Source organism: Hypomesus transpacificus, chromosome 6 (assembly GCF_021917145.1).
Source record: "Hypomesus transpacificus isolate Combined female chromosome 6, fHypTra1, whole genome shotgun sequence".
Taxonomy (NCBI): domain Eukaryota; kingdom Metazoa; phylum Chordata; class Actinopteri; order Osmeriformes; family Osmeridae; genus Hypomesus; species Hypomesus transpacificus.
Genome location: NC_061065.1, coordinates 13,807,977 through 13,830,857, shown reverse-complemented (window position 1 = coordinate 13,830,857; position 22,881 = coordinate 13,807,977). Strand labels below are relative to the sequence as shown.

Here is a 22,881-nt window from a genome sequence, read left to right as displayed (position 1 = left end):
AAGCTTCTGGTAAACACACAGGGGGATCTGAACCTGGCACATCTTGATGAGCAGCCCTGGTTAGGGCTGAGCCACACCCAAACCCCCCCCTATCATTGTTCTGATGCTGACCATACAAGTGATGTGTGCACCATGTTTTCACTGTGTGTGCTCCTGCGCTCCAGGCGTTCCAAGGCTTCGTCTCCTCCTTCAGCGAGCAGAGGCGTCCCGTGGTGCCCCTGCTCGGGGCCATGAGACGGTGCCCTGAGCCCAGCCAGGAGCAGCGGGCCCTGAGGGCCGCCTGGGACCGCCTGGAGGACAAGGTACCAGACACACCCAGGGACTCCAGTTCTGTGTGCATGTCTGGATGTTGAGGCCTCGATCTTCTCTTCTAAAGATCTTTTTGTGTGTGTGTATGTCGGTGTGTGTGTCTGTCTGTCTCTGTGTGTATCGGTCGGTGTGTGTGTGTTTCTGTGTGTGTGTGTGTCTGTGTATGTGTCGGTGGGTGTGTATGTGTGTGTTGGTGTGTGTGTGCATGTCTGTCGGTGTGTGTGTGTGTCTGTCTCTGTGTGTGTCGGTCGGTGTGTGTATGTGTGTGTGTTGGTGTGTGTGTGGCCTCCTGTCCTCTGAAGCTGCGTCAGTGGAAGGCAGAGCTGGACACGTATTTGCCAGCCCCACTGGACTCCGTGGGGGTGTGGCTTCAGCGGGTGGAGGCGGTGCTAATGGAGGAGGGAGGGGCAGCTCATGACCACGCCCACGCAGCCAGAGAAGCCAGAGCCAAACAGGAAAAGCTCAAGGTGTGCTTTTCCAGATCTCTCTCCCTTCGTCTTCTTGTCTCACCAAGCTTTCCCATTGAGGGTACATGTGGCTCTTAGAAAGTTCACAGAACCGATACACATACTGTCTTACACGTATAGTACAATCGGTTCCTTAATTTCGCACATTTCCAGGTGTCGAATGTCAAGTTGGTGTACAGTATAATGTAGCCTACACGACTGGATCTTACCAGAATCTGGTATCCTTTTTCGTCCCATTGTTTAGACGTCGATACAGGAGATGAGTCACCACCTCAACACCCTTCACATGTTCCGCAACGCTGACTCAGCGAGGCACGGCGTCCTGGTGCCCGTGGAGAAGCTGGAGGAGATCAAACGACGGTCAGCAGAGAGGGGAGGAACACCGCCCCTTTGATCATACTCCCTGAGTGGGCAGGGAATGGAAGGGAATTCCCTGGTGTAAACAATGCTGTATACTGTGGTACTAAAGTAGAGTAAGAGAGAGGGATTTACCGCATGTTTAGCTTGTATATTATATTAATGCTTTATCTCATTTAGATTTTTTTTTTACCTTGTTTTATTTGCATTACTGTTAATATGACACCAGACTCTACCGTTTTTTGGTTCACACCTAACCAAACCCCATTATAAAGATGCAAGTATTATATGAGTAGCCAAATATGATATATGTAACCCAAAATGACTTGAAATGATTTGAGCTGTTACTACCAAGTCAACAACGTTATCATGGAGGTCTAACATATCAACCAATCTCTGGTGCAGTTTCACCAATGCACGAGTTACGGCAAAGTACCATGGGATCAAACTGGAGTACCAGGAACGCCGGCACACCGTTCTAGATCTGCTGGAACAGATCAACGCCAAGCTGCGCTCCTGGAAAGGTTCCTACACTTCCCATGAGGCCTTGCAGCAGCTCCTGCAAGACTGGCACGTGAGTATCTACTCCTCACCACACTCCTCACATCGAGTCACAAGTGAACCCGTCACAGTTCAGAGAGCCTCAGTTCCCGAAAGACTCACGAGGCGTGTATGTTAGCCGCTTTCAACATTACCCCATTTTACAGTTTTCTATGAAAGAGAATGTGACGACACCGCCTTTTGATACGTTTCGTCAGGAAACGGTGGATCGCCAAGGGCTGGTCTCCCATCTGACGGACGCCCTCCTCGAGATGCAGCAAACCGCCACGGCCTACACCAGCAAGGCAGCCCTAGGTACCCTCCTCGTCTGGGCGTTTGTACGTAGGAAGGCGTCCGTGGCACCAGGGCTCACGAATGACCTTTGACCTTCTGCGCCACCCAGGTGAGGACTCTCAGCTGGTCGGCCGCCAGGTGAAGGAAGCCGAGAGTGAGACGGCCTCCACAGCGGAGGCCGTGGCGGCTGTCAGGGGCTCTATGGAACGTGCGCTGGCGGCCTGGGAGGCCTACAGCAGACGGCTTCCTTCCCTGCAGGCGTGGCTGGCACAGGAGGCTCAGTCCCATCCAGAACCAGCTGGTACAGAGGTAGCCTGCCTTACTTATACTTTCACAGTGCACTAGTTCACTCTTAGTTGATTCTTTCTTTGTTTGGTCGCAGCTCCAGTTTGTAGGTTTGTTTGTCAAGATTCAACCACCCAAAAGGTGTGGTTGCTCACTTAATTGATTACTCATTGGAACTAAGTTCCTTTTGAAATGTGACTCTCTATCTGAAATGAGCTCGGTTTTTCCATGTGAACTGCTGTGACTGTTCTGTCGTTTGTCTGTTGTATTAGTCATCAGTACAATGCTGAGTTCAGAATTGAAACTGAGAACGTTTTGGGATAGCACTTTTGCCTGACAAAAAAACCCAAACAATTTGTTGGTGAACGTCCAGGGAAGGACCCAACGTATGTCGGAGTGGAGCGGCCGGCAGGCTCACCTGAACGAGGTGGGCAACTTCCTCATCGAGGTGACGGACTCGACCACCAGCCGTGCTGTCTCAGAGCAGCTCAGCCGGATCAACATGCAGTGGGCCGACTACGTTAAGAGGACTATGTTTGTGAGTTCCAGTGACTGCTAAATAATTCACTCCTGCTTATGTGTACTGTTCGTTTCACTCAGATATTGTCTGGCTTTTGCCTGGTCATGTCAGCATTAAAAGAAGTATTTCATTATTTCATAAATGAGTAGAAACTGAATTTAACCAATAATATCCTAGTGGATAAAGGACAAAGTTGATAAGGCTCATAAACCAAAATATGAAGCTAGCAGTCGGCAGCAGAATTGATTCTGTATAGTCCATGCTGCATACAGTACAGAACAGTACAGTACAGTGCAGTACAGTACAGTAGAGTGCATGTTCACCGGTCCTTGCCTTAGTAGTGACTGTGTTGGTTGATGTGGTTCCCAGGAGGCGTGCAGCCAGCCCAGCGTGGGCCCCCGGAGTGCCCAGGTGGTTCAGGCCCTGGCCCAGGAGGCAGGCTGGCTCCTCAGGGAACCCCTGGAGGTGGCATCTGGCCCCCTGAAGGCCTACAGGAAGAGACTGCAGGTAGACAGAGACAGGCGGATGGATGGAGGCAGACAGTGATAGATAGATGGGCAGTTGGATGGATGATTGGATGGATTTCCCGATGGTCTGTTTCTCTGTCCTTCAGCCATTGAGTAAGAAGATCATGGAGGTGGATCTGTCGTCCCTCGGCCCGTCAGCAGAGTGTCCTGAGGGGGCCGTGGAGGAGCTCCGACACACCCTCCCTGAGGTAGGCTCCGAAACCAACACAACCGCTCGCAAGCTACTCTCCACTACACACCAAACATCCAAAGTTTCCCTTGAATTTAAGATATGAAGCCGTCTTCATGGATTTGAAAGGAAATAAAACTGCCCTCCCCCCCCCACACACACACACACTCTTCCCCCTTGCCTCCCTCCGCTGCTGTGCTCTCACCGGACAGCTGTGGCAGACGTTGGCCAAAGCGGAGCGGACGTGCGCAGAGCTGCAGCGAGCCACGTCCATGCTGGAGGGCCGTGTGGCCGAGCTGGTGCACTGGGGCACGGAGGCCAGCGAGGGCTACCTGCACCTCAGGGAGAGGGAGCGCAGGGGACACCCCTCCCTGGAGCCCAGGGCCAAGGTTAGACTCTTGTCTGCTCGATCTGAGGGTGGACTTAGGTTGATTCTTTTACATTTTTAAATGTTATATATATATTAAATGAGATGGCTAAAATGATATGGCTGCATGTCGTTGAATTAATTTACTCGTGTAGCAGCGACAGGAAACACAATACGGCATTGGAACACTAACCTGATCTGTTGGTGTAGATCTGCCTCAAAAACATCAACAGCAAAAAGACAAATACAAGACTAACGCACATGCTCCCCAGGTGCTGATATCCCGAGGCCTGCAGCTGCAGGGCCAGGTGGTGACCGAGGCCCAGGACCTGCAGAGCAAGGTGACCTGGGCCCAGAGGAGCTCCCCCCTGCAGTATCTCAGCGGGGTCACCATGCAGGACAGGGTCACGGAGGCCGTCGCTCATTCCCAGGTTCATATCCTACAACACTGCTAGTGATGTCATCAGACCCCACCCTGTTGTCAAGTCCATGTGTGGCCCTTTTTGTAGGATGATTCCGGAATCTTTGGTGAAAGGCGAACACCTTGTGACATTTGGGGATGTGAGACTGAATGTTCTCTTGAATTTAGAACATGAACCTGTTTTATAATTTTTTGGGAGGTCTGATATCATCAGAGAACTTTAGTGGACTATCCCTTTAAAGGTTCGGATAATCGTAGCCCATTTTCTATTATTTTACAAGCTGCTGCAGCTGTAAGGTTTGTGTGCCTAGCCTTGAATTCAACACCTGTTCATTGTTCAGTGATTTGAACTCGTTTTCTTCGCGATTTCGGACAAAGTCACTGACACGTGCGTTTGGTTACCTAGGAAATCGTGGATATGCTCAGCTCTCTGACTTCGAGGCCGCCTTTGGAATCCGTCACCGACCAACCGCCGGCCAAAGTGGTCGTTCGGTCACCCACACAGACAGAGTCTCAAAATGGAGTTTCTGGTGTGGGTGCAGTCAGAAGTGGACAACACAGTCAGAGTGGACCAGCATCCCAAGCGTTTCCTCCAACTCAACCTCCCTCCTCGCAATCTCCACCTGGGACGATGACAGGGCCACGGCGACCTCCACCCGACGACACCTTCGACAGAGGCACGGCAACTCTTAACACCTCAGTCAAGACCCCAGTTGAACCTCAAGCGCAGTGCCGTCCGGGACAAACTCAAGCCGAGCCCACAGCTCAGCACCTATCCCATCTTCCATCACTAACCAAATCCCATGGCCAACCTCTGCCCCTAAGTCAAAGCCAGCAGCAGACACTCTCCCAAAACAAACATCTCCCCCAAACTACAACTGGACCTAACACGCAGGTCCAAACATCAAGCCCTACTCTACCTAAAATCAGGTTAAATCCATTTATGAGGACATCCGAGAGCTTCTCCACCTCACTAGCCCAACCCCAAGCTGAAACACCACCCGAACAAACTCCTAAAGTCAGAGTTAGAAGCAGCCAAGCAGCTCCACACCCACCTGTCATGATCAGCAGTGAGGTTCACTCGAAAGCCCAAGCCATGGCAAAGAGTCGGCTGGAGAAGGCCAAGTTTGTCCTGCAAGAGCACATCCAGCAAGCCATTATTCTCTTCAGTGACAGAGAGATTTCTGAATGGCAAGCCAAAAGAAAACAGGTAAAAAACTAACAGCAACCAACTAACAGTTGGTATGTTTGATTTTCTGTTTTTGTGTCTTTGTTTTGTCTTGTCAAATATTGGATGGTTCCCAGGCCTTCAAACCTTTTGTGCTGAGTAATGTCAACAAGCCTTTGCCCACAGTTTTTAGCTGCACTGCCAACAGCTAGCATTTCAAGAATGGTCTTGCTATGATTGATCATGTCTTTATTCTGTACTGGATGGACATTGCTCATTTTGATCACTGGTATTCTTAGTTATTAGTCCTCAAGCCTTTCACATCCCAGTGACCACAAAAATGAACCCATCCTCAAAATGTCTGTCTCAAAACGTGTCATGTTGGGTTGCTGCTGTTTGTGCGTGGCTGTCGCATGTTGTCATGTCCTTGCATGGTCTCTCGCCTCCAGAGGGCCTTGGGGACTTTGCGGCCCGCCGTCGTGGAGGAGTTTCTGGGGGCGGTGGAGGGCCTGGGGGCCTTCTACTGCGGGCTCCAGCTCCGGGACCTGGAGCTGCTGTCGCGCTCAGTTAGGAGCCAGTGGGAGGTAGGAGCCTTCTGTCTAGAATCCAACCAAGGACTGATGTATGACGTTGGGTTGGGACTTTTCTAATAGCCTACTCTTAACTTCCTGAATCGTGGGATTGATGTATCTTAATATGTATGTAATTATTATGGGATTTGAGTACATGCACATAACTTAATCGTTATTGAAAACATTACACACACTATGTTGACCATAAAGACATAACGAGGTATGTTTAGAATGTTAGTACTTGTTAACAGAGCCTATGTGCAAATACATGCCTTAATGATGCTTTAAAATGCCAAATGATCACTTGTAAAATGTCAATATTACTGATTTAATTCTTACTTATTAGGAGCTATTAGTTATTTAGTGAGAAATGTATTAGATTGAGGCAGATCAGTGACCAAATGTGATTGGTTTAGACAAATTTGATGTCACTGAGATGTCTGGTTCCCCCATGACAATTCCACTGCATGTCCTGCCAATGGCGTGTCATGTTGCATGCATTATACGTGAACCTCATCTAATTACTAACAGTTGATGTGTTGTGATATTTAACTAGGATGTCCGTTCGCAAATGGCCGCCTTTTTACCCCTCTTGTGGTGTGAGATCCGAGGAGGACCGCCGCTTAACCCTGTCATTATGGGATGTGAGATGCATGCTAACAGAGATGCCTCTCACCCTGAACATGTGTCCATTCAACAGGTACCTCAACACCTCCTAAAACCATGTCAAAGCTGAGATGACCTACAGCATGTTTTCATGAAAAGTGCCTAACCTAGCCTGTACCGTATAATGTGCAGTAGAGCCTTTAAACCAGAAGAGGTCAGACGTGTGCCTTAGATGTTGATAGTAAACGACTGAAACATGTTTTCAATCCATCTGGTCCTTTGTGGTTAATCACTGATCTAACAGGATTGTTTTAGGATTGCAAAGTGCAAAATCCATATTGTTTTTCGGTTCTGGCATCACGTGGACCCCTGTTTCAGTCACGTGACTTTTCGCGATTGGTCCTTTTGAAATAAACTGCTCCACATTCGGACTTGACACTGACTCAGAGTTCTACGGGCTGACTGTGGGTCACTGTGGTTCCAGGCCTGCATCCCTACTGAGGGAGAGGAGCGCGTGGAGGGCCTCAGGGGGCTGTGTGAGACCCTGTCCCCAGGGAGCGGGCCCCACACCGCTACAGCCCAGCTCAGAGAGTCTGGAGGCAGGCTGCACAGTGGGCCTCAACCACAGCAGCGACACGCGGGGAGCGGCACTCCGGCACCCCCTCAGGACAGGTGAGGTACTGCGTGAGACGAGGGCTCGTGTGGAAGAACAGGACTCTTTGGGATGAAACGGATTGGTGTCCTGGCTAGGACTGTTCTGGGAAAATAGACACCAGTGCTACAATTCCAACCACATTCTTCTCTATTTCATTTAATTTGAATCATGAACATTTTATTAAGTTGATGTGGTTGCTCTATTTTCATATTTCTTAACCTAGTGCTGTAGTGGGCTGGGTGCATCTTAAATGTAAAGGGATGAATTCAGACACTCTTGAGATATACGTTGTCCTATAAGGCCGCGTAGTGCAGTAATCCAAGAGGTTGTTCCAGACTCACCCCCTGGTGTTGTTTGTGTTGGCTCAGTAGGGGGCGGGAGCTGGGAGGCCACACCCCGCTGAGGAAGCCTGGCCCTCAGGCTGCCGCACAGCAGCCAAGCCAAGACCGTCCACAACCACAAACCAGGGCTCTGCTTGGAACTCAGCAGAGGCTGGAGCTCCCACTGCAGGCTGGAAGCAGCCCAGCTCCGGAACACCCACGACAAGCCCAGAACAGGTCTCTGAAGGACAGCCAATGGCGAGCCCTGGAGCGCTCCGGACAAACTCAAAACCGCCCAGTGAAAGTCCAAAGCCACCTTGTGCTGTCCCAGACCAGCAGCCCGGGAGGCCCATCTCACCCTCAGGTAGTGTGAGTGGGGCAGCCACAGTCACACAGCAGCCTTCCTTCACAACAGGTGTGCTCAGTGGGGCTCACCTGGCTCTCTGGCTGGGTGGGGTTACCGCTGAGTAGCTGAAACAGCTGACGAGAACCAAACAGATAAACTGTGTTTTGGTTACATCCGGCTATAAACACATTCCTTGAATAATTTGACACGTGTTGAACTAAAGTTAAAACACATTTTTTATCTAACAAAAGGGAAATGTAAATGACAATGCCCACTTGCTAGTTATAAACTTGGCAGCTCTAATGAATGCACTATTTATTTGCATATATATATACCAAGCATGCCTTTTTGAACTTTTTTGTTCACATCCACATTAAACTAGCCTTTCGGCCCTTCTCTAAGCCTCCTTTGTCAGAAACAAACCCAGCCACATGATTGGCTGCCTATGCCTTTCTTAAGCTCCATCACCAGCTGTAGGAGGTAATCCTCGTTAATGGGATAGGACAACTACCAGAGTCACTGTTCCGTCCCTGACTCGCTGTCTGTTGCCATGCGTCTCTTTTGTCGCTCAGGCGATCGTCAGGGGAGACACCGTGCAGAGCCAGCAGGCCCCCGAGCGGACTGTCATCCAGTTTGCCCCCCCCCCACAGGAAGAGGGGTCGTCGGATCAGGAAGTCCGGGAAAGGTATGGGGGAAAGCGTGGATTGCATCTACTGTTGATGCATGCAGTCAATAGAATCGTTTTTCAAGTTGTTTATGCTGACTTTTATATGAGATGGTATGAATAATGTTAGACGGGAGGATTTTAGAAACAGTTTTTGGAAAAAGATAATGAACCCTTTAGTGACAAATATGTCATACATGATGTACTGTAATAAATACTGTTTACTTTGTGTTAGTGCTTTGCTGTGTTAAACTATTTTTGTCTCTTTGGAAAGTATTTACATACGTGTTGATAGAAAATGATTACTAAGGGTATCCGTATGATGGATGCCTTGATTTATAAGTTACATTTTATTTATCTATACACGTATAATGAGTAGTGGTTGACACTTCTCACAGTTGACATGGAATGCAACCACATTATCAAAATCCACTGACCTCACAACAATTAATCAACATTCTCCTGAGGTTCGGGATGAAAGTTTTAAACCTGTTTGCATTTTCCATAATTAAATATTCTAAAGCAAAGAAAAGTTACAATATTGTTTTCTTACTTGTGATAGTTATCCAAGTATAACTTATCAAACCAACGAGAACGACACAGTTGTTCCTGAGGTGGTTCCCATTTGAGACATGAATAGGAAAGGCCGACCGGACAAAAGCAATATATATTCGAACCTTCTCTAACAATCTTTGGTCTCTCAGATACCAGACGTCACGGTGGGCCTTCCAGTCCCAGCTGCAGAGGAACAGGCAGAGCCTGGAAGCAGCCTTTCTCCCAGAGACCGTCACCGTCCCTGTGTTACGAGGACTCATCAGAGAGCTGCAGGTCGGTCTCCACGCCCTCTCTCTCCTGCCAAACCTGTCCAGTAATGTCAGCATTGTCATCCAAACAAGAGCAGTATTAGTATCCACTTACCCTTGCTGTCATGGCCACAGCCGTGCCCCCCCTTTTGTTTTTGGTTTTGCCCTTTCCTAGTGTTTCCCTGTCATTGTCTTCACCTGTGTGTCGTTTGGTTCTGTGTATTTAGGTTTCTGTTTTGTGTCCAGTCTTTGTCTTGTCATACTGCTACTACCCCTGCGTGTGAGTACCCTTCTGTGTCCCATTTTTGGATAATAAACCCCTTCGTTGTACCATGCCTCGCATCCGTCCTGCGTTTGGGTCCTACCCCTCCACACACCGTAACACTTGCAGTCTCCTGACAAGTTTAACTTGTCCTAAAACATAAAACAGTGTCACTAGATGACAGTTCCTTTATAACTTGTTTGCTATATATTTACATGGGTATTCATTTACAATTTGATGTAAAGTTTTCCCCAAAATACAAACTTGTCCTAATGCTTAGAAAACAAAATCTAGTTGACTTGGGTGTAAACTTGGGTGTCGACGTCCACCAGGTTATTCAGATCACTTTATCTCTCACAAAGATGACCTTTAATCACCAAGCAAGTTGAGATACTGACAGGTAGACAACAACAGTCTTCAAAAGGACATGGCTTAGAAGGAACCAATATCAAGTAAGCATAGCACATAGATCATAACTGAGGTGTTTTGGCATGTCTCACATACTTGTAAACAGTGTGTTCCACACGTGTGCGATTTTGACGGTTCGTTTATAAAGGACATTTTATACTTTTACACCTGCACGCATGTACTTCAGTTGAACCTGTGACTGCAACCACGAAGCTCCACATGTGAACCGGTGTGTGTGTGTGCGCGTGTGGCAGGCTCTCAAACAGGACACGGAGGTGCTGTGGTTTGAGTTTGAGCTCCAGCATTCGCAGCACACCCAGTTTTTCCAGTCCTCCCGGAGCCTGCAGGAGGGGGGGGAAGCGGAGCGCGACAAGGCTCCGCTCACTCAGCAGTGGAGGGGTCAACAGATCTGTCTGCAGACCAGGTGCGTTGCCTTTTCAGTTCAAATGTACTGTGAAGTCGGAGGAAGCGCTGATTTCCTTCAGCGGATTGACTGGTGGTAGTGGTGTGGACTCTCAGTCTGTTTGGGATATTTGTGTCGTGTTTCTACGTTCCCTTTTTAGTCCAAGCATAATTTTCTTTGTGTCGGTATACGCACCACTGTAATATACAGCCATCAAATGTTGTCCTGTCACACGATTTACAGTACCGCAAAAAGTGCTTGTGTTGAAGAGCTAATGTATTATAGTGTAACAATGTGTACTGTACACCTATGCTCTTGAAATGCACAACCACCAATGGAATGACAGTAGGCAGTTTGTTGATACATTATGGAATGATGGTAATGGTTTATGCATGTATATCACTCAGAATGGCCTCTCTGGACACCACGGTGGACCTCATGGAATCGGCCGACTCCGAGATAACGCTGATCTCAGATGAGCTGGATCGTATCACCAGCAAGCCTGTGGACATCTGTGGCTTCACAGTTACTGATCCCACGACTGTGGCTGACATTGAGGTGTGCGACTTAGGCTAACATTTGGAATGTTGCCACATAGGCTAGCATAACCGTGGACTAGGGCATGCTACTTGCCAGCGATGTTGGAATACCAAATGCTTCTGTGGTGTCGTGTGGGAAAACTGCACCACACCCCTGTTATCTTTATCACATACCTTAAAGCGGGTGCATGAAACAATGGCACACACAAACAAGCGCACACACTCACTTACCCTGCACACAAAGTTTCCAAAACTTGTTTTGTTGTCGCAAATGTTCCGTTTAGAAAGTGAACGAACCATCCCTTGTTACTTTCCTCAGGAGATCGATCAGAGGATCCAGTCGGCGCTTCGTAGCGTTTCAGGCCAAAGTTCTGTGGAGGAAGGGGAGGGGCCCAATCCCACCACCCCACCCCCCCTGTGCCATGCCCTGCGCAACTGTGGCCACCGCCTCAACCAGCTCAGGCAGCGGCTGAAGAGGGTGCAGTTGGCCGTGGGGGCGCTTGAGCGCCTCCTCGCCCCACTACGCGAGGCCGATTCTGGGATCTCCTCGCTGCGAGCTCCCCCTGACTCCCAGGAGCAAGGTGAAGTCCAGGGGGCCCGCGCCAGGCTGACGTCGGTCCAACCGAGGGTGCTGAAAGCGGAGCACGAGGCCCGGGGTGTGGACAGCCTGCTGAATGCGGCGGGGATGACGCTGACCAAAGACGGCGTTGTGGTCACGTGCCAGGAGGCGGTGGCGTCGGTGTCACAGAGACTGGAGGAGGAGGCGGACGGCGACACGTCGGGAAGCGAGCAGGGACGGGGAACAGACGGAGGGTCAGTTGTCCAAAAAGGCGGAGGACACAAACCAAAAGAGGAGCACGCTAGCCAAAGAAGAAAGGCTCCGGAGCAGGGGGATGAGCCGGAGGCACGGAGGAGGAGGGGGCAGGGAGAGGCGGGAGAGTCGAACGCCCCAAGGGGGAAGGAACCGGAAAAGAGGGCGGGGGAGGAGAAGAAGCCTCCGGTGCAGAGGAGAATGGCCCTTGTGCGGATGCTGAGGGAGGTACAGGCAGCCGTCGACCAGCAGGGGCTGAAGGAGCCCACCCTTCCTGCTGTCCAACACAGGTATGCATCCCAGCCCTCCTCATCCCCCCTGCCACCCTTCAAACACACACTCACCACAAACTCCCCCCCCTGTTCCCTGTCCCTCCTCCCTTCCTGTTCGCAGGATGCGTGCGCTGACAGACCTGGAACGTCGCCTGGACACGCAGCACTCGGAGCTGCGGGGACTCCGGGCCGCGTATGCTGACTCGACGCAGCCGGGAGCTGCCATGGAGGAGCTGGAGAGCTTGTGGGGAGAGACGCATCAAGCCGTCGCTGACAGGTAACGAGAGCGGACTGGAGGGTGAGCCGTGGATTTACCGTGTGAGATGTTGCCACTGTGTTGCAGTCAAAATTCTTTGTTCGCTTGACATTGGTCATTGGGTATTTGGCTGCAAGTTTGCATGTTTGTGTGCGACCGTCCACGTGGGTGTGTGTGGGACACATCTGTTTGCAGGCACGAGTTTGCGTTATATCCGATCTTGATTCTTGTTTACTTGTGCACAGACTGGACGAGTGATTCTTGTTTCCTCTGCCCAGACTGGACGAGTGATTCTTGTTTACTCTGCACAGACTGGACGAGTGATTCTTGTTTCCTCTGCCCAGACTGGACGAGTGATTCTTGTTTACTCTGCCCAGACTGGACGAGTAATTCTTGTTTACTCTGCCCAGACTGGACGAGTGATTCTTGTTTACTCTGCACAGACTGGACGAGTGATTCTTGTTTACTCTGCACAGGCTGGACGAGTGATTCTTGTTTACTCTGCACAGACTGGACGAGTGATTCTTGTTTACTCTGCCCAGACTGGACGAGTGATTCTTGTTTCCTCTGCACAGACTGGACGAGTGATTCTTGTTTACTCTGCCCAGACTGGACGAGTGATTCTTGTTTACTCTGCACAGACTGGACGAGTGATTCTTGTTTACTCTGCACAGGCTGGACGAGTGATTCTTGTTTACTCTGCACAGACTGGACGAGTGATTCTTGTTTACTCTGCCCAGACTGGACGAGTGATTCTTGTTTCCTCTGCACAGACTGGACGAGTGATTCTTGTTTCCTCTGCACAGACTGGACGAGTGCCGGTGCCTCACCGAGCTGCTGAAGAGCTTCCAGAGCGTCCGCAGTGTCGTGAGCGGCGCTTTGCAGCGTGCCGAGCGCACCATCAGCCAGCAGGCCTCCTACCTGGGGAAGGACAACCTGCAGAGGCTCCTCACTAAGGCACATCCCTGTTTTTACTGATTCATCTACAGCTGTGTTGGTTTGGCTTTAGATACAGAGCGGGAAGGGAGTCGTCATACATCAAGCAAATGAGGTGTGGTCTGACCATAAACATCTTCTGTAAAGTGTGTTTTGAATGTGCACCTGTTGACCACTGTATGTTCAGTGACTTGTGAGCAGTCTCCGTAGGGTAAACATGCATAATTGAGTCCGAACATTAATGATCAAATCCCAGATTGATGAATGAGAATTAAGATTGTCAAGGGAATTGTGCCACCATGACTTTATGATATATTTTCCCCAACCCTAGATGGCAGCACATACTTATTTTTCTGTCTTTTAAAGTATTTCTCAATAAAAATTGACCTGCAATTGTTACTGCTTTGTTCGTTTTTTTACACGCTTGTATGTGCTTGTACCTTTATGTTTCATGCGTGTGTTCAGGTGGATGCAGCTAAGGAGGAGCTGTGCGGACTTGGAGATGGGGTGGAGGAGATCCGGAGCGTCTGCAGACAGCTGCAGGCTCAGCTGCGGAAGGTCCCGGACTGTGCCGACGCCGCCTTCGAGAGTGAAGCAGACACACTCATGGACCGCTGGCTGGACGTGAGTTCACCCCGGCCTCAACTGTCAAGAAAACCTCCAGCCTCTCTACTTCCAGACCCTCTACATGTAGAGTCTCACCCTCCAGACTCGACTCCCTTTCAATCCCCAGATCTTCTACCCTCTTTGACCTGACTTTCTGCCTCCAGAACTTCTACCCCTGACCTCCTACCCCTGACCCTTTACCTCTGCCCTTCTATCCCCTGAGATTATTTCTCCAGACCCTCTACCCCATTCCCCAGACCTCTCTTGAATCAAAGTTCTTCCAGTTTATTTAAGGTCACAATGGAATAGAATAGTGCACATGGGATGCAATAAAATGGTTCGCATTTTATTTGGTACCGATTGTAACACAAGCAGTCTAGTGCACACGAACTGGTTTGCTTGCAGGTGACTGAGAGAACGGACTCCCACCACGACAGCCTGCGCGTGGGATTGGCTCTCTGGGAGGGCCTGGTCCAGCTGGGAGGGGAAGTGGAGAGCTGGACCAATAACAAGATGGCGGCCTTTGCTCAGTCACAGCCCTTCCAGAGTGACGAGGAGGTCGCAGCCTTGCAGGTACAGCCCCCTGGCCACACTTAGCGTTGTCCTGTGAATTCTCAAGAAAGTACGCTGCCACCTGATTTAAGATCTCGGAAGATACCTAAGCATGGTATTGAGGCCGAAGAGACATATTCTATTGTATTTGTGACTACTTTAATATATCCTTATGATGCTCTCAGGAGGAGCTCCAGGTCCAGGAGGAGAACTTGGAGCGCTTCCACCGCCGGGCGTCTGAGATCCAGGCTCTGCTGCAGAGCGAGGAGCCTCCTCTGGAACTCCAGGTTGGTGGCGTGGCGTGATGCACCCTTTTTACATGACTGAACGTACCTTTACCGTCAATAAAGCGAGACGGACGCCCCGTAAACTGTTCCCTCGTCCTTCTCGTCCAGGTCATCGAAACCCAAACGAGGAAGAAGATGGAGCAGGTGAAGGAGTTCTTCTCGGAGACCCTGGACATTTACAGACAGCTGGTGGCCGCTAAGGGGCTGGTGTCTGCCAAGATGGCCGAATGTCAGTCTTCTGTCCAGACGATCCAGGACTCCCTTGACAACCTCAGTGCCTCGGATGCCTCCGAGTTGTATGCACAGATCCAGGTAGGGGTTAGGAGACCTTAAACTAATGCTAGAACTACAGTATCTCCATCATACATTCATCATGGTGGTTCATCACCATATTTCACTAAATCTTTTCCCATCTGATGACGAATGTTCCCTATAAACTAAAATGCAGTTTCACAATTTGCATGTGTTAGCAAGGGGAGAATATCAAGGTGGTAAATAACCTCTCTGAACAAAGTGGGGGTAAGTCCTTCCGCGTTATCCGCCGTTTCTCTCCATGCAGGAGCTGTCTGCCCAGCTGCAGACGCAGGCGCATCAAGCAGACGGCTTCATGGAGGAGCTGGGCCTCATGGCCTCCGTCACCAGCCCAGAGAGCCTGCAGGACCTGGCTGCACGCTGCATGCAGCTGCAGGAGAGCGTCGGCGCGGCGCGCCGCCTCGTAGCCGCCAAGTGCGAGCAGGCAGAGGAGGACATGGAGAGGCTGGTGAGGTACGGACGCTCGCAGGCTCAACCTCGGGCTGAACCGCTCTGGTTTGGGGGAAAGGGGATTTCCAATGCCGAACCCACGCAACGTGCTAGTTTATTCGTTTATTATTTTAGTAGTTTTCACCGCTCACAATGGGTGCCGTTCACTTGGACTTTATCGGGATGCAGTTTATGCAGACTTTATGGGACTGTCATATAAACCATACTCGTTATTCAGTTTTATTGCATTTTATGAAGGGTAGTGGAACTGGTCTATCCTGTTGCTGTGTCATACTGCATGTGGAATACACTCCCTAATTCCCCCTGAATAGCTCTTGCAGCTCGTAAATCTTTGTCTCACAAAGGGCCAGTAGCTGCAACTCCGTATGTGTTTTCTCATGATTGTTAACGTGTGTGTGTGTGTGTGTGTGTGTGTGGTAGTCTGCAGAAGGAGTGTGAGCGTCTGGAAACATGGTTAAAGGCAGCAGAGCTGAAAGCAGAGAGAGCCAAGGATGTTACCAGCCTGCAAAAGGAAGTTCTTCAAAACAGGTTAACTAGTTATTTTGCCTAACTTTACGACATCACGACCACCTCCAAATTCAATAAAAATGCAGTCCACGTCGATGAATTTGCATTGACAAGACTCCTTTCTCTTGCAGCGAGCAAACAGAGGCCCTCGGCGAACTGATTCAATTCTTACGTGGGAGCACGCTCAAGGAGTCCTCCATACTACAGCACAGTGGCAGGCTGCTGGAGCACTTCCACCGTCTCCAAACCAACGCACTGCTGTCTGAGGAGGACCAGCGACCTCTAGCTTCTGAGACCCGGGCCTTTCAGACCCTGGCTGAAAACACTGAGGCCTGGGTTACAGCTCTGCAACAACAAGCTGACTCTGTCGTCACAGATGGTTCTGGGAGCCAAGACCAGGCAGAGCAGAGAGTACTTGCTATCCAGGTATGGGAGTCATTCCTGGGGATTGGTCCTTTTTGTAGAGATGGATTTAGGGACCCAGTAAGGGCTGAAGCAGTATGGAGTCTTCATAATGTCTGCTATAAAGTTGATTGTAAATATATATCATCATCTTTTTTATGATTTTTTTTTTGGTACATACTTAATGTCTATAATGACTTAATAAGGTCATAAACATATCCCCTTTTCCACTGTTGGGCAGGCTATCCTGAATGTGACGACTGAAGGAGAGTCTCGTATGGAGGACCTCAGGCTTACAGGACACCAGCTGCTAGAAAGATGTGGCGTTAATGAGGACCAGAAACTGGAACTACTGCAGACCATACGCAGCATCGAGGAGCTGTGGAGGTCCACGCAGCAGCCAGCCGAACAACATCACAGGTAAATGACTACAAAGGACCAGATGTGGACTTCACTGTAATTTTCCAGCTAGAAGAAAGATATTTACTCATATTTGTCTGAAACTATTGGGGCGAGGAAACTGAGCTTTTCGTCTTCAAATCCTGAATCCGTTTTGTATGCGTTGAAACGGTCGTACACAATTGCAAGGCAAATGAATATCAACACTTTCTTTCGTAAGAGAAGGTCATGGTTCCTGTAATTTTATTTATCAAACATCTAGTTCATTGGTTTGAATGAAGGTGTTCTAAGAAAAAATCATGTACGAATGAGGAGAAATTAACGCTAAGGAACTCTTCCATCCTCTTACTTCTCTACCCAGGAAGCCTATTTCATTCTGTTCTTAAATGTGGTACTTCTTTTCTGAGGGGATTTTCCTGTCTCCGACTCAAAGCTTGTTGCTGGAAGCAGTTGTTCTCTCATTCTCTTTCCGCTCAGGGCAGGGGTGGATGAGCTCACCTGAGCACCCTGATGGTCGTTACGAAGGCCCACAGGATTCCTTCCATTAAGCACAGAATGTAATGTACCTGAGTTTACAAGGCAAGGCAGATGGGATGGTACACCCTCACCTGAATATAGAATGGACAACGTAGGATTGTTAGGCTTTTCTCTCTTCAAACTCTTGCTTCTATCAGCTTCATTCTTCTGTCCCACATAACTATCCAGTTGTGAGATGTCCTCATTTGAAGAAGGGAAACTGGTTGTCTGAGGGGGGAAGAATATTATGCTGGTTCGACGGGTCACAGTGCCGTCTCTTTGAGATGGTTCCAATTCATCGTCATTCTGGCGTTTGCTGGAACTTTTCCTAGCCTGAACAAGCAGGGAATCGTTGTTGTCTAGAGGTGAGGAAACGTGGAGCCGTTGTGGTCCGGACTCACTTTGACCAAGAGTGCCTTCATTTTTGGATGATGCCATGGTGGTGTAATGTCCATTTGCACCTAGACATGTTCTAGTCATTGCATTTCCCTGGGGTGTGTGAGTTAGACCAACATAATGGAAATCCGACTCCTCCTTCTGTGCATTGGACCCATCTGAATGGGCTTCATGCAGATCTCCATTGTTTGTTTGTTTGTTTTGGTGGTCTGGTTTCCCCTGCAGTACTCGCTGAGGAGACTGTCCACATCTTTGCCTATCCTGCTCATTCTGAATATTCCTCTTCAGCTCCTCCCCAAGTTTGGCACCTGTTTCCGCTTGTTTTGGTGGCTCATTGGAAGTGTCAAATATATGCCAGCTCTCTGGTGACGGCTCGGTGGGATTTGATGAAGTAGGCGTGTTTGACTCGATATCACTACACTGCACACCTGTGTATCCAGAGTGCTTCTTCACCCTCGGGCTAGGTGGTAGAGGCACCTTGAATACATGTTGAGGCTTTTTACTCGAATCAGTCTGTCGCTTGGGGCGAGTCGAGATTTCAGCAATGTCCCTGTCGAGGAGGTTGGAGGTAGTACTTAGATTGGGATTGGGATACTTCTCCCTCCTTTTTTGTTCAGTAGGCAACTTAAACACGCCTCGGGTCCCTGGAGGCAAGTCAGTCTCTTTTCTGGACTTTGTAAGCATTTCATATACGGTCCATGACTTTTGATTTCGCCCTGTCGTTTGGAGGGATTCCGGAGCCACATCAATTCTTTCGGGTTCAGCACACCCCGGGCTCACATCTGTCCTTTGCACTGGATTCCAAGAGAGTTTGTCACCATTTTCAATGTATCTTGAAGACAGTTCAGGTCTTTGATTTTGGGGCTGAGGGACTTTGAAAGTCCAGTTAGCCTGTGTGGTAGACGCACCGTGTTTGTCCAGATGAACCTCCAGCTCGAGCGCTAGTTCAGAGTCCAGATTCAGTTGGAATTCCCTTCTCTTCTTGGGACTCTGCTCATATGACGGGTTAAGAGCTTCAGCCTGGGGCCGAAAAGGAACCTCAAACTTAGAAGAACTACAGTCAAATTCTTCTGCGCAATCTATGTAGACCGAAGCAGGGAATATAAATTCATATTTCTTATGATCCTCCAGTTCTTTCACATTTGTGGAGTCACTTATGTCCAGCACTGGGGATGGAAGGGGAGAGAGACTGTCTTCCCTCAGGTAATCCATCCATGAGTCAATATCGGGTATGTTCTTGTGATTCTCACCATCCAGAAACAGAAAAGGAAAGCGGATGCGCATTCTGGTCAGGCTTTCAGCAGGATTTAGAACGGTGGGGGCGGCAGACCTTGAGGTTTCCTTTCTAGAAGTATTACGTGTAGATCTCTCTTGTGATTGGTCGGGTGAAGCATCATTGCCTAGCTGGGAATATCCAACGTTCTGATTGCAGCTGACACCAGGATTATTGCAATGACCAGAAGCAGAATTTAGTTTCCTTGGTTGAGTCTCCTGGGCCCTCTCTAATTCTGGCCTGCATACTGTCAACAAACACAAATAATAAAAAGGTGAAATTTAAATTAATTGGTAAACTTATAATGAATTACTTGAGCAAATGAGTTAACACATGAATTACATGTTTTTAGAAGGGGTTTTGTCTGTAGTAACATTTGTCTGTTAAACACAGCCCTCCTTTCACTCCCAATGTAATACAAAACTCATGCTACTGAAACATCACACACTCTTCTGCCTTCAATCAAAAGAAAATGTTCTAACTTGGCAACATATTAGACAATAAAGCTTTTTGAATCTTTGAATATTCGAACAATCAAAAAGCAGTAAAAAAAAGCAGTAAAAAGCAATATTGCAATTTGTTCAATGTTAATTCAGTAAATGACGTATTTAGCAATTGCACATGGCACAATACAATTTTGATAAAGGTCTAATCTCATTACTATCAATGTTAATACAAAACAACAACAACAACAAATCCTATAATTTTGTACCATGCAGTACAATTTGATGGCTATGGTACATACCTGGGCAATCTACCCAGTGCAAAAGGATAACAGGATCCATTTTGGGGAAAAACAAACTATCTTTGCTCAGTTGAGATCCATTTTGTTTTGGGTGATAAATAATTGAAATGTTACCAAGCAATAGGTTTAGTGACTGTTACATCCCTCCACACAATACAAATAACAGCTCTGTGACATCACTCTATGTTCTCAGTTCTAAAATAACCAAATTCTAAATTGGAGTCTCATTCTACATTATGTTAATAAAGTTGCAAGACAAGTCATGAAAATATTGTTTACTAGTTATGCATGGGAGATCTGCCATACAATAAAGGCATTACTTTCCAAATAAGATACCCATCTGACAAGGTTGCACTACGTATGTGTATTACCTTGTGCATTATATTCATGAGACTAGTCATGTCCTTAACTCTATTCACATAATTTCCTTTTTTTTTGCACACACCTGTGACTACAGCAGTCATTTATTACACATTACAGCACACATATTATGGCAGTGAAAAAAAGGTTACCTGTAGGTTAAAGAATGTTTCAAGTAAATCTCATAATTGTGTGGGATATCATGGTGCTTGTACAATCAGCACTGGGTCCGATGTGCACAACCAGTAGACGTCCTAGATATGCTAAACAAATTCAGTTTGAGTCACTTAGAAGCTTATTACTGCCTACAAGTGAATCCAAAACACAACAATAATGATTTGCTTGTGCCTCAATTATTCAAATACTTTTCAACATTTTCTCATGAAAGCATTTTAAGTGGACATCTCATTCTGAAGACGATTTTAATCTGGTACTTAACCTGCTTAAATAGAAGATAATCACAAGCAGAGAAAACGAAAAGCACAATATGTCTGTGCCCTTATTCCTAGACATATTAAATCAAATTACACATAATTATATAACGAATGTCTTAGACTTAGTAACATCTCTAGAATAGTCACACACCAGGTGACACGTGGATGTGCTGTAAATGTCTAAAAGGTGGAACCTTTTCATCTCTGTCAGCCTCCTGCAGGCAGAGCCTGACCTCAGCTTCTACCTGGCCCAAAGGCAGCAAGCGCGCTGCCGAGTTATGGAGCTCCAGCACCAAACCGACCAGCTCCCTCTGCTCTTCCCCTGGCCTGGAGCCGCCCTGCGCAGGCAGACGTCCCTGCGTGCCCAGGAGCTGCTGGATCGGACCAAAGCATTGGGGCCCGACTTCTCCACCCTGAAAGCCCAAAGGCAGAAGCTGGAGCAGCTGACCGAGGACCCCATCTGGGAGGACTCTTCCTGGGCGGCCCTGGAGGACCGCCAGCCCCGGCTGCTCGGGGAGCTGAGAGTGAGTGGCTAAAGCTGGATGTCTCTCTGTTGAAGATGCGTACACAGATTTGGGAGATGTACATTGCACTAAAAAAGAGGGCTTGACGATTGTAAATTTATGACTTTTCCCCTCGACCAGGGCCTGTGTGCCATCCTCCAGGAGGGTGTGTGTAGAGAGGAGCGATGTGGCCGGCTGCTCCGTGATGGCCCTCGCACTCTGGGCTCCCTGCAGGAGAGGAGATCCCATTTCAAAGAGCAGCCTCGACACTCATCTGAGCCGAAGGCTGATCCAGCGACCCTGGAGGTGAGATGAATCAACACTCACTCACAAATCCGCATGCAGTTCTATATTTCATCCACCCCCCCTCACTTATCTCTCTCTAATACACACAAGCACAAACATTCTGAACACTCAACAGCTGATTAAAATGTACAATATATACTGTATATACAGTAATATACGTCTTCAACAAAACATGTTTGCCCCGGCAGGCTTTGCGTCTGGAACTGAGAAGCGCAGAGAAGGATCTTGTGGAGCTGGTGTCCCTTCAGGGCTTCCTGGCGTCCAGCTGCACAGTTGAGGGCCAGGTCTCCTTGTCCCAGCAGGTCCAAGACCTCCACGACCGCACAGAGGCGCTCGGCAGGACCCTGGAGAGCGACATCATGGAGATCTGGGCTCAGCTGGAGGAGAAGACGTCTCAGTGCGAGCGGCAGCAGGTGGACGACGAGACCTTCAGCCTGCAGGGGGCACTGCAGGGCTTGTCTGAGCGTTTGGCCCGTCAACCAGACATTTCCGTGGGGGTCTTTGACGTCTCTCAGTTTGAACAGCGCTGGCACAGTCTACAGGTAACCAGGATGTTGAGAACTTTCCGCATGAAGACATTTGTGTAATTATGTGTTATTAATTACATTGCATAGATACATGGATGTGTTTTAGGTATTATTGGGCCTAAAAGCCAGTCATTGTAGACAAATATAACAAAGGCTTTGCAGAATTACTCATGAAGATAATGTTATTGTTGTAAGGACTGTGAACAAAGCTTGATACAGCTTGAAGCAAGACTTCATGACCTTCAGACAACAGGAAGGTCAAATGTCCAAGACGAGAAACTTTCGTCAAATAGGATTTTGGTTGTGGATGCACTAGCCAAAAACTTAGACAGGTATGTATGTACCGGTATCTGCCACTTCTAAACATGGTATACATGTCCTTGTGTCCTTATGTTTGAAACAAACAATTCAGCTACTTAGTTTTTTCTGTTTCTTTTGTTTCTCTCTTCACCATGTCTCTTCTTCCCCCAAAATATTCTGTCCATCCCCTCTTCTACATTCATCCTTCCGTTCCTCATCCTTCCGTTCCTCACCCATACTTGCCTCTCTCTCTCTCTCTCTCTCTCTCTCTCTCTCTCTCTCTCTCTCTCTCTCTCTCTCTCTCTCTCTCTCTCTCTGTCTCTGTCTCTCTCTGTCTCTCTCTCTCTGTCTCTCTCTCTCTGTCTCTGTCTGTCTGTCTCTGTCTGTCTGTCATTCTCCAGTCTGAGGTCCAGTGTGCGTGACAAGCAGCAGCAGGCTGCAGCAGACACCGCCCGCCATGTGAGGGAGACCACCTCCAGGCTGCAGCAGTGGAGCCAGACGGCCCAGTCCCAACCACCACACTCCACCCAGGTGACAAACTGGCGCACCCCCTGTCCTCAACCAACCACACCTATCTGTTTGTCCCTTACAAATGATCTTTCCTCCAATCGTCTGCCGTTCAACCTGTGTCGTCGAACGACCCTCCCCCACACGTGTCAGTCAGCCAGCAAGCCAGTCTTGTTTGGTTAATTGTTGCATGTTGAAGGTTATGCCTTAAAGCAAACCAGT

At 48.6% G+C, this 22,881-nt stretch overlaps 1 protein-coding gene across 8 annotated transcripts in view; it reads left to right on the top strand.

Moving 5' to 3' along the window:
• Positions 1-22,881, top strand: part of LOC124468414 (nesprin-2-like) — an 85,837-nt gene that overhangs the window by 11,076 nt on the left and 51,880 nt on the right. For all 8 annotated transcript variants that reach the window (XM_047021115.1, XM_047021113.1, XM_047021116.1 and 5 more), the window contains 36 exons: positions 165-302; positions 612-776; positions 1,021-1,136; positions 1,539-1,707; positions 1,892-1,988; positions 2,077-2,276; positions 2,626-2,790; positions 3,142-3,279; positions 3,386-3,487; positions 3,681-3,857; positions 4,108-4,266; positions 4,663-5,466; positions 5,874-6,008; positions 6,553-6,696; positions 7,087-7,274; positions 7,626-7,941; positions 8,496-8,608; positions 9,292-9,415; positions 10,315-10,484; positions 10,871-11,021; positions 11,322-12,103; positions 12,207-12,362; positions 13,148-13,298; positions 13,743-13,901; positions 14,289-14,456; positions 14,621-14,722; positions 14,831-15,034; positions 15,282-15,487; positions 15,905-16,012; positions 16,123-16,417; positions 16,635-16,813; positions 20,728-21,040; positions 21,161-21,325; positions 21,514-21,867; positions 22,048-22,184; positions 22,554-22,683. In XM_047021115.1, coding sequence (XP_046877071.1) covers positions 165-302; positions 612-776; positions 1,021-1,136; positions 1,539-1,707; positions 1,892-1,988; positions 2,077-2,276; positions 2,626-2,790; positions 3,142-3,279; positions 3,386-3,487; positions 3,681-3,857; positions 4,108-4,266; positions 4,663-5,466; positions 5,874-6,008; positions 6,553-6,696; positions 7,087-7,274; positions 7,626-7,941; positions 8,496-8,608; positions 9,292-9,415; positions 10,315-10,484; positions 10,871-11,021; positions 11,322-12,103; positions 12,207-12,362; positions 13,148-13,298; positions 13,743-13,901; positions 14,289-14,456; positions 14,621-14,722; positions 14,831-15,034; positions 15,282-15,487; positions 15,905-16,012; positions 16,123-16,417; positions 16,635-16,813; positions 20,728-21,040; positions 21,161-21,325; positions 21,514-21,867; positions 22,048-22,184; positions 22,554-22,683 — 7,380 coding nt within the window. The remainder of the gene's footprint in view (positions 1-164; positions 303-611; positions 777-1,020; positions 1,137-1,538; positions 1,708-1,891; positions 1,989-2,076; positions 2,277-2,625; positions 2,791-3,141; positions 3,280-3,385; positions 3,488-3,680; positions 3,858-4,107; positions 4,267-4,662; positions 5,467-5,873; positions 6,009-6,552; positions 6,697-7,086; positions 7,275-7,625; positions 7,942-8,495; positions 8,609-9,291; positions 9,416-10,314; positions 10,485-10,870; positions 11,022-11,321; positions 12,104-12,206; positions 12,363-13,147; positions 13,299-13,742; positions 13,902-14,288; positions 14,457-14,620; positions 14,723-14,830; positions 15,035-15,281; positions 15,488-15,904; positions 16,013-16,122; positions 16,418-16,634; positions 16,814-20,727; positions 21,041-21,160; positions 21,326-21,513; positions 21,868-22,047; positions 22,185-22,553; positions 22,684-22,881) is intronic.